This window comes from Silene latifolia, chromosome 2 (genome assembly GCF_048544455.1).
Source record: "Silene latifolia isolate original U9 population chromosome 2, ASM4854445v1, whole genome shotgun sequence".
Taxonomy (NCBI): Eukaryota; Viridiplantae; Streptophyta; class Magnoliopsida; order Caryophyllales; family Caryophyllaceae; genus Silene; species Silene latifolia.
The window spans coordinates 9,808,292-9,818,488 of NC_133527.1; the positions used below are offsets into that span (position 1 = coordinate 9,808,292).

Genomic DNA, 10,197 nt, shown 5'->3' on the forward strand with positions numbered 1-10,197 from the left:
TTAAAGTACGAAGCTTTCACAAATAATGACCCATCATAGTGTTACTCTTATACAAACATGCTTAACTATAAAGCTCGAATATGTGTAACCCAATGTCTTTTGGAGTTATCATCGTACTTTCATTGTTTATGTGTAAGCTTTAGATCTAGGGATCTGAATTGCAGGGCGCACAAGCTTGCGGAAGAAGCTAGGAGGCTCTAGGAACCTTTCTTGCCAGTTGCCAAAAAAAAATGTCTTTTTCCCATTTATGGTTTACTACTTTTAATGAATTATGAAGTATGTTATAAATACACAATAGTTTTGATGAAAGTGTAAGAAAAGCATTAAACCATACGGCCAATTGACAACGTTTAGAGCCATGTATCGTATCATCGTAGACATACTTTAAAAGGAAAAAGGTTTACTATAACCGTTTGTATTTATAATCAAATGAAAGTTAGCGAGTTCCTTTTTAAAGCTCGTTGAAGTAGCTTTATTATTGCGCTAAACTTTGCAAAGAAAATAATCTTATTTTAAAAATAACTAAGATAACTTAGTAACTTTCTAAATGAGTTTAATAAAAGTGCTTAGTAACTTTGTAAAATAATTTAGTAACTTTGTAAATGAGCTAAATAAGGATAATCTGATTGTAATATGTATAATCGACTCTGGACAGCTTGAGTATGTTGTTAAAGGTTAAACAAACCGGTAGACGGACCTAATCCCCCAATATAAATTGGCTAAAACTATAGTCACAAAGTCGTATTAATGTATAGTAATACTAATAGTGATGTTATACTTAAATCCCTATATAACTAAGGATATGACAAGGATAATCTACTAACGTGCGTGCCATCCATTTTCATTGTTTCATGTCCTCACGACTTTGTTGTCTGTTGTTGACAACTTCTTGCTTCACACCCTTTGTAAATATTTGTTCGTGCTTTAGAGTATTAGAGTATATGCATGGAATGTTACACTTATCAGTCATAATCTCACGCAAAGATACGACTACATGTTTCTTTAACCAAATTATGCATGACTACTCATACAATTGGACGGTTTCATTCAACTATTGTATATATACATTATATACATCCTTCTGATTATTTGTTTTTTCATGCACATACTACTCAGTAATTAGAATATCTGATCATTTAAATAAATTAAACTTGGGTAAAAAAAAAATACGACATTGAGATGTCAATTCTTGCTAGTTTCAATGCATCGTTTCATAATAATATTATCCATCTACTTATGTTTATTCTTCTATTACTATTAAACTTACAAGCAACAAATACAATCCATCCTCGTTTTAAATTATTGATGACGGGTCGTTTCGTTCATTAAACCGAGTTCGTACATTATGCAAACATGCATTTTCTTAAATTGATAAAGGTTTGGCTCACTAATAATCCATCACAAATCTGCTAAGTCCTTACTCCTTATATGTGGGCTAAAGACTCAACATGAGCCCAATCTAAGTCTAACCCAAACTCGCATATAATCACCTCTACGTTATTATTTACGTTATTATACCAACGTGTAAAAAAACGAACTCAACAAAATAGATGGAATACTACATACTCTCTATATAAGTAATGTACAACCTTGTTCACACTCAGAATTCCTTTATCGGAACATTACCCTATTTATAAGTAATCTATAATAACTTTGTGAGACCTAGCCTTCATAATAAAATTTAGCAAAATTATTTCACTCCAATTCAGTCATTTCTTAGACAAAATTAACTTGAATATAATTGAATATCTCAGAATCGAACCCATCCAACCCGATTTAATCGATCATCGAAATTATATGTTCCCCTCAAATTGACGATAATAGCACACCAGAAGTCTAAGTGTGTGTTTGACCTTGCTTTTCAAAGTATTTTTGGACTTAAAAACACTTTTTGGCGAAACATTATCATAAATTTAAAAGTTAATAATAAATTCTCAAAAGCTCAAATACCATGTTTTTATCCATAAAATAGAAGCATCAATTTAATGTTTCTGTTTCTTGAAAACTACCTTTGAAAAGTTAAGCTTAAAAAATAGAAATTCATTTTAAGCAAATTAGACCAAATATTCTCTAAATGTCAAAGACAACCAAAATACCAACCTACCAACATACCTCTAACCCAAACCCTACTTGGCCCAAATAACTTAAAATGCTCTAAGATTAATAACTCAATGGCTCGATTTAATATGAAAAAACTAGTCTTCAAAAATTTCCATAAATCTCAATTGTAAACTTTACAGTTTACACCCTGCATTCTTTACTCCCCGACTACATTTTGTAGAGCAATCCAATCCATGAAACTTGACAAAATCATTAGTCTTTTTTGCTAATGACACTTTTAAAGGGCACATTGGTAATTGCACTTAGAAAAAGACAAGGACATGCCTAGCAATTTTGCTCCATTCTTCAAAATAAAAAATCTATATTCATGACTTTTCTATCCCTATCACCTAAATAAATATAATTTCAATATAACTAGTCACCTTAATATAAGAAAGAATATGGCTCTTAAAGAGCATATATCATTAACTACCAAAAAAATAAGACATGTTGACAAGTCTACCACTAATCCCATAGCTTTTAGGTCACCCCTATATATTTATCTTCACATTTTCTTATGTCAAACCTCCATATAATTATTCATAAACTCCAAAAATATAATTATCTCCATGAAAATCCAATTTCAAGAACAAATTACAACAAAAGTTATGAGTATGAGTAACAATATGAACCTCTCAACAAATAAAGATACAAAATTCAAAGAAAAAAAGAGGTCATCAAGCAATGGTAACAAAAAATTTGTTGGTGTAAGGCAAAGACCGAGTGGAAGATGGGTGGCTGAGATCAAAGACACTACTCAGAAAATCAGAATGTGGCTTGGGACGTTTGAGACTGCGGAGGCAGCTGCTCGTGCTTATGACGAAGCAGCTTGTTTACTCCGCGGTTCAAACACCCGAACCAACTTTGTAGATACCCATGTTTCTCCTAATTCTCCTCTTGCTTCTAGGATCAATAACCTTCTTAAAAACAAAAAATTAGAAAGCCAAAAGTCAAATGTTACTACAAAACCATCAAAAACTAGTGCAACCCCACTTCCTATTACCAACAATAATAATAATCCCTTTATAAACCCTAATAGCTTAATTTTCACTAATAATTGTAATAATAATAATATTAACATTAATATCAATAATAACCATTTTAATACCAATTTTTTACAAGCCAATGTTGATAATTTTTCAACATCAAACCATACTTTAGAAGATGATCAAACTAGGGTTTATGGTGATGTATATAGGCCAGAATTATTGAGTGGATTTGTAGGTAATTATGATTTAGGAAATTATTCACAATCCCAATTTGGCATAGTAGACCAAAATGACATTAAACCTGAAAATTTACAAAAAACAACCTTAAGCCAAGATCATATGTTGGCATTAATGCCTAAAAATGAAGTTATGTCACCCTTAATGCCGGTACACGATTCGACAACCGAGTTTGAGAGGATGCAAATGGAGAAGGAGATGATGATTTCTAGTTCATTTTACAATAGCAACAATGGTGTACTACAAGAGTATGTTGATTTTCTTCATGACCCTGTTGATGCATTATGGGATTTTCCTCAACTTTGCCCACCTTTCTGCTCTTTTTAATTCTTATTAATTATTTTTATTACAACTTTTTTATCCTACATTTTTTTTTTCTGTATTATTCCCTGGTTGATTACTAACCAATTACCTCAGTTTTACTGAGAGGGGTTAAAAGCCAAAAAAAAAACTCCTTGGCTTTTTATTCTAATTTATAGTTTATTTATTTATTTTTCCGTTATAATATTTCGTTATTTATTTTACTATAAGAGAAAATGATGTTAATTTGCCTCTTATTTAGGAATATATAAATATTTTATTTAAGTTTAATTTGTTAGAATGTTTAGGAGGTTTAAGAGAGATGGATGCATGTATCCTCTCCTATTCATCTTGAATGTTCTTGTATCACGATATACATATATATACGTACTATATGTAAACATTTCATCATGTTGTATATTGAAGATGAATATAAATTCTATTATTAATTTTTGTAGTTACACACTTCTAGGAAACTTTTGTTTTTAAATAATGATTTTAAGAATAAAATTTAGGGTAACCAAACATCCTTTACGCTTATGTCATAAAAGAAATTACATAATTGTGTTGAGCTAGTTAACATTTTCATAATTTTTGTAAAGAAACTCTATGCAATTAAGCGATCTTGGCTAAAAGTCATTTAATCACTCTAACAGTTTCGTCCTAAATTAGTTTTTCTTAAAAATAATAAAACGAAATTTATATAGATATAATTAGTTGATGAGCCGCTTAGCTCAAGTGAACTTGACAACATGAAATCTGATCTATGAACAATCGGACATTCGTTGTAATACTTGTAAACAAGGTTTCAAGCAGCCTCATTTCGTAAGTTATATTAAGTGAAAATTATAAATTACCACCTATTATTTACCGTATTTACAAATTACTACCTTGTATTTAGTTTATTACAAACAACCACTTATATAACTAACTATGGAGTGACCATAATGCCTGACACCATAAGTCAGTAGTTTAGAACATAAAGTAAATACTAGGTGGTAATTTACAATTTTCACTTATATTAATAAAGGGTAAACAAATGACTGAGACCAAGGAAGTAGACAGGTATATTGAAGACGAATACGGAGTATAAGAGAAAGTCACATCTTTGTTTGGGGTTTTTGTTGTCAACTAGATTAAGTTATGACTTATTCCTGTTAACATCAGGAGTGGCCAAGGACAACGAAGCACGATGTATACAATTACATACAGTACATGCTTAGCAGTTAGCACACAATGTACCTACTCTTGTAGACTTATAGACCTTATCAATACTTTCGTGTCCAGTTTGTGTCGTATGTACAATAACATTATCTTGAGTTAACATTATTTTAAATCAACATATCGAATTTGTCGATCTCAATGTATGATGGTTATTCGAAGTTGGCATGCCAATTTCGTGTCATACCGTGTCAATGATCTTCCAGTGTATCAATGATTCCTTCTCGATAACACGACCAAGCAAGATGAGCATCAATAATAACGAGTTTTGTACAAGACGGTCTTATTATGCAATAATAATGGCCTCACACATTACAGTTTTGCGTAGATGTCACCTAGCTAGCTCACCGGTACTTCAAATCCAGTCCGCATCCAAAACATGAAAGGCCATCAAGGCATCAACTAATTAAAATTTCATAAACATGAAACACCATCGATAACATCCGATTTACATGAATACATCTCGACATGGATCATTAAAAACCCAATAGAAATTTATATACAAATCTGGAATATTACAATTTCTTCAAAAAAAATCCACTCAAATTACAAATCCTCCTAAGAAATACACTCAAATAGTAAAAACCTATTCACCAGAGAATATTTAGACAGTAAATAAAATTGCAGAAATGAGCATATCTCTGATCAACAGACAGAGTAGCCGATTATTGACATCGACAATGGGCTTAACTTGTTAAGAGAGCAACTCAGTAGTCCTCATCTTCATCTTCACCAGCAGCATCCTCAGCCCCGACTTCCTCATAGTCTCTCTCAAGGGCAGCAAGGTCTTCCCGAGCTTCTGAGAACTCGCCTTCCTCCATACCTTCACCAACATACCAGTGAACGAATGCTCTCTTTGCGTACATCAGATCGAATTTGTGATCAATTCTAGCAAACACTTCGGCCACTGCTGTGTTGTTGCTGATCATGCAGACTGCACGCTGCACCTTGGCTAGATCGCCTCCTGGCACTACTGTTGGTGGCTGGTAGTTGATACCACACTTAAACCCGGTTGGGCACCTGTGACATTTGTCATGCAATCATTCCCGACATTCTAAAAAACATGGGATATTCTCTCGTATACCCCTGAACTTTTTCGTTTTCTAAGATGTACCCCTCTTTTCTTGCAAAAAAAACTTTGACCGTCAGTAACTCTTGGTTACATGTTCAGAATACGATTAAAACTTTTTTTTTCAAATTGACCGTCCTTAAGAGGTCTTCAGTTTGAAAAAGAATTCACCGACGTCTTAACTCGTAGTCGGGAATTATGGTCGGTCAAAGTTTATTCGTTAAAAAAGCTTTGACCAACCATAACTACCGGCTAGGAGTTCAAAAAGCGGTGAATTTTGTTTTCAAATTCAAGGCCTTGACGAGATAATTGGTTTGAAAAAAAAAATTACCGCTTTCTAAACTCGTAACAGAGAATTATTGTCGGTCAATGTTCTTTTGTGAAAAACGAGGGGTACACCTTAGAAAACGAAAAGATCCAATATCACTAATATCACTGATATAGCCTGCTAGTGTGTGATACTTACCAGTCAACAAACTGGACAGTTCGTTTGCTCTTAATGGTTCCGACAGCAGCATTAACATCCTTGGGAACGACATCACCACGATACATCAAACAACACGCCATGTATTTGCCATGGCGTGGGTCACATTTAGCCATCATACTGGAAGGCTCAAACACAGAAGACGTAATCTCAGGCACAGAAAGCTGCTCATGGTAAGCCTTTTCAGCAGAAATGACAGGGGCATATGATGATAACATGAAATGGATCCGAGGGTATGGAACCAGGTTAGTTTGGAACTCTGTAACATCCACATTGATGGCTCCGTCAAACCTCAGAGATGTCGTCAATGAAGAGATTATTTGGGATATTAAGCGGTTCAAGTTGGTGTAGGTAGGCCTCTCGATGTTAAGTGATTTCCTACATATATCGTATATTGCTTCATTGTCAAGAAGAACAACTACGTCTGTGTGCTCTAGAAGAGAATGAGTCGAGAGCACGCTGTTGTATGGCTCTACAACTGCCGTAGAAACCTGAACATCAGAATATAAGAAAACGCCATATAACGATAAACTTGCAGGTCAGGTGTTAGCGGGTTGGTTCCTATTTTGACAAGTGTTATTCACACACGGGACTTAAACAATGCATAGCAATGGCAAAATAAAGTTTGCATACCTGAGGAGAAGGATAGATCGTAAATCCAAGTTTCGACTTCTTTCCATACTCTACAGACAAGCGTTCTAGAAGTAATGACCCGAAACCAGAACCAGTTCCACCACCAACAGCATTGAATACCAAGAAGCCCTGAAGCCCAGTGCAGCTGTCAGCTAATTTTCTTACTCGATCAAGGCAAAGATCAATGATGTCCTTCCCCACTAAGAAAACCAAGGAAAAAATCAAACCAAAGTTTTATGTTATGTCATGGATGATGTAAGTATGCATATGTTGAATAATAATCAGTTTCTAGGTTTCCGCTTTCAAAACTGTAGCTAACCTGTGTAGTGGCCTCGAGCAAAGTTGTTGGCAGCATCTTCTTTTCCGGAGATGAGCTGCTCGGGATGGAAAAGTTGTCGATATGGTCCTGTCCTTATTTCATCGATCACAGTTGGCTCCAAATCAACAAACACAGCTCTAGGCACATGCTTTCCTGAACCCGTCTCACTGAAGAACGTGTTGAATGAATCGTGTTCAACACCTACTGATGTATCGCTGAAATCAACCAGAACCCAAAATCAGATTCAGAAAAGCGTAAGTCTCAAAAGACTGTCCATCGGCTAGAAGATGCAAAGAAAGTTTCTCCTGAGTACCATGCGCTTATGCGCGTGGAAAGTATAAAACATCATATTCACTAAATAATTCAGTATAATACCGTCTGTATAAGACATTATTTTACTGTTGCCAAAAAAAAAAAAAATCAGTATAATACAAGTCCTCAGAAATTGGAATTGGATCAACTATTGAGCAGTTGATCTAGCATAACAAGAAAAACTTTTTCAACTTAATGGTCCTACCTGACTTGAACCGGGACTAAACCAGATTAGTGCAGACACAAAAGGTCCTACATACCTAACCGTCACTGGGTCATGAATATGAGAAATTTCCAGAAAATAGTACAGCATAAGAAATTAAGTATCAGGAAGTGACACATTCTGTATCAGTGATGAAATTACTGCATGATGTCAAGTGAGGTTGTTATAGATTGGCATATACTTGTCACCACTGTGTCTCGTTCATTTCTTTACGTTTGTTATAGATTGATTGTATTACGCATACAAAAGTTCATGATAGAATCATTAATGTCGAGTGAGGTTGTGGGCCAAATACACAGTGTGACGAGTTGTGTTACATTAATATCTCAACCAATTTCAGGTAAGAAAGAATGACTTCATTAAAGGGAAATGAAACAATGCTAACACAATCAAAATTATCTTAAAATGTAAATTTTTTATTTTTTATTTCTTGGTATAGATTAGAGGGAGCTACAAGGGCGAATTTGTTGTTGACGGGATTTGTTTCTCACATTTAAATTTAAATTTTCCTATTAAAGGGATGATAACCTAACAATCAACATTCAGCATAAGCCATGATCCATAATCCATAATCCATAAACAATGTCTTGGAATCCAGAAATTGAATTAATACAATTAAACCAAAGTATGTCACTACCATAATTCAATTATTCAATTATAATTAACGGATCCGGGCTCAAACCTGAAATAACCCACAAACCAAAAAAGTTTAAACTGATTAACTAGTCTTGCTTAAGACCGTTGTATGCATATAACATGCTAGCTACAAGTCCAGCACTATCACTAAATGAGATGTATAAATATGAAACCGGCCCGGGCCACAGGCCCACAGCATTATAGTTATACAACGGTCTCATTTAAATTTTTGTGTAAACTCATAGTCTCATCAAACCAAAATTACCAAAACAAAATTAACTCCCACCAAAAATATACTCCATTCATCTAATCATTTCTGTGTTAAGGAAGCTACAAGGGCGATTTTGATGCTGATGGGGTTCGAACTTTACAAATGAAGCTAGTTGACATCTGGACTAATCATTTGTTTACGTGTGAGGGGTATCTCAAGTAAAGGTAAACAAATGATCGAGACTGAATATAAAAAAAAAAGTTACCTAGGCATGATACCATCATTGTGAATACCATGTTCAAGACAAAAAAGCTCCCAACAAGAATTACCCACTTGAATACCAGCTTGACCAATATGAATACTAATAACCTCTCTCATTTTTCACTACTAAATTTAACTTTTTTTTACTAATTAATTATTATTAAAGAAATTATAAGATGGATGAAGAAGTTTAAGCAATAAAAAATGTTACTATGAATGAAGAATGATAATATGTGTGTGTTGGGGAAGGTTGGGATGATATAATGAAAGATTGTTGATAAGAGAGTATGTACTTTGTTGAAATAAACAGAGCATTTGTTCTGTTCAAAAACGTTGACAGCAAGGATAGTTGTTGGCTTTCATTATTCTATGTCCATTTACACAAAACACAAAATATCTTCTTCATCGTAGTGGTGCTACCTATTTTGGACACTTCCTTTCTTACTCACTTTCACTTTTATGTGGGTTTTATTTCCAAATTTATTCCATCACAAATTATTGGTTAAAACCGTCATAAGTTAAATAATTCTCACAATTAATGGTGAGCAGGTCTAGATAAAAAAAAAAAAAAAAAAATGGACCGGATCCGACCATTTGGTCTAGATTAAACTGGATCGGATTTTTTTAGGTCCGGTCATCGGTCCACATTATTTTAGGTTTCGATCTTCGGTCTGATCCGGTTTAGGAACACTTAATTTAGGTTCGGACCGAATTTTATGCTTTTAATAACTAACTAGTGTAGATCCCGCGCAAATGCGCGGTAAATATAGGCCTTTTAATTTTTAGTGTATTAGTTATAGATTTTAGATTTATATCTCGCGAATTTTTATAAAAAATAGCTAATATTAAAATTAATCAAAAGAATCGAATAATTCCATAAATTGTGTTTTTTAAGAAAATATTTTAACTACATCAAATTTTTTTAAAAAAATCTTTTTTCGTCACGAAGTTAATAATAGGAGATACAATTTTTATGTATAGATTATTTTAAATAGAAAATTAGTTTAATAAATGAAAATCAAATTTGTTTTCATATATAAGTGTTCCGGGTGTAATTCCAGAGCAGTTATTTGTTACCACCCGTGCTTGTAGAATGACGTCTTTGATTAAATCCTCCTTTCGGTCTCCTGAAACAATGAACAAACTGAGGGCTCGGCTTTGGACCGAGCGAACTCACTCCGACGCTCAAGTCAGTAAACTTA

General features: G+C 33.8%; 2 protein-coding genes across 3 annotated transcripts; one reads left to right on the top strand and one right to left on the bottom strand.

The window, feature by feature from the left end:
• The first annotated feature begins 2,726 nt into the window (after nucleotides 1–2,726).
• LOC141633520 (ethylene-responsive transcription factor ERN1) lies at nucleotides 2,727–3,653 on the top strand. Its single transcript, XM_074445976.1, has one exon. The coding sequence runs from the start codon at nucleotides 2,727–2,729 to the stop codon at nucleotides 3,651–3,653; it is 927 nt and encodes a 308-aa protein (XP_074302077.1).
• Nucleotides 3,654–5,222: 1,569 nt separating this feature from the next.
• Nucleotides 5,223–9,434, bottom strand: LOC141642221 (tubulin alpha-3 chain-like). 2 transcript variants are annotated; one of them, XM_074450941.1, is made up of 6 exons: nucleotides 9,000–9,333; nucleotides 7,353–7,567; nucleotides 7,034–7,233; nucleotides 6,383–6,891; nucleotides 5,745–5,867; nucleotides 5,416–5,662 (listed from the first exon to the last, which is right to left on the bottom strand). In XM_074450941.1, exons 1-6 carry the CDS (start codon nucleotides 9,110–9,112, stop codon nucleotides 5,542–5,544), a joined length of 1,281 nt encoding a protein of 426 aa, XP_074307042.1. In that variant the 5' UTR covers nucleotides 9,113–9,333; the 3' UTR covers nucleotides 5,416–5,541. The 2 variants fall into 2 exon arrangements, with proteins under 2 accessions (XP_074307040.1, XP_074307042.1); XM_074450939.1 differs by having other exon boundaries at nucleotides 5,223–5,867; nucleotides 9,000–9,434.
• Nucleotides 9,435–10,197: the final 763 nt, after the last annotated feature.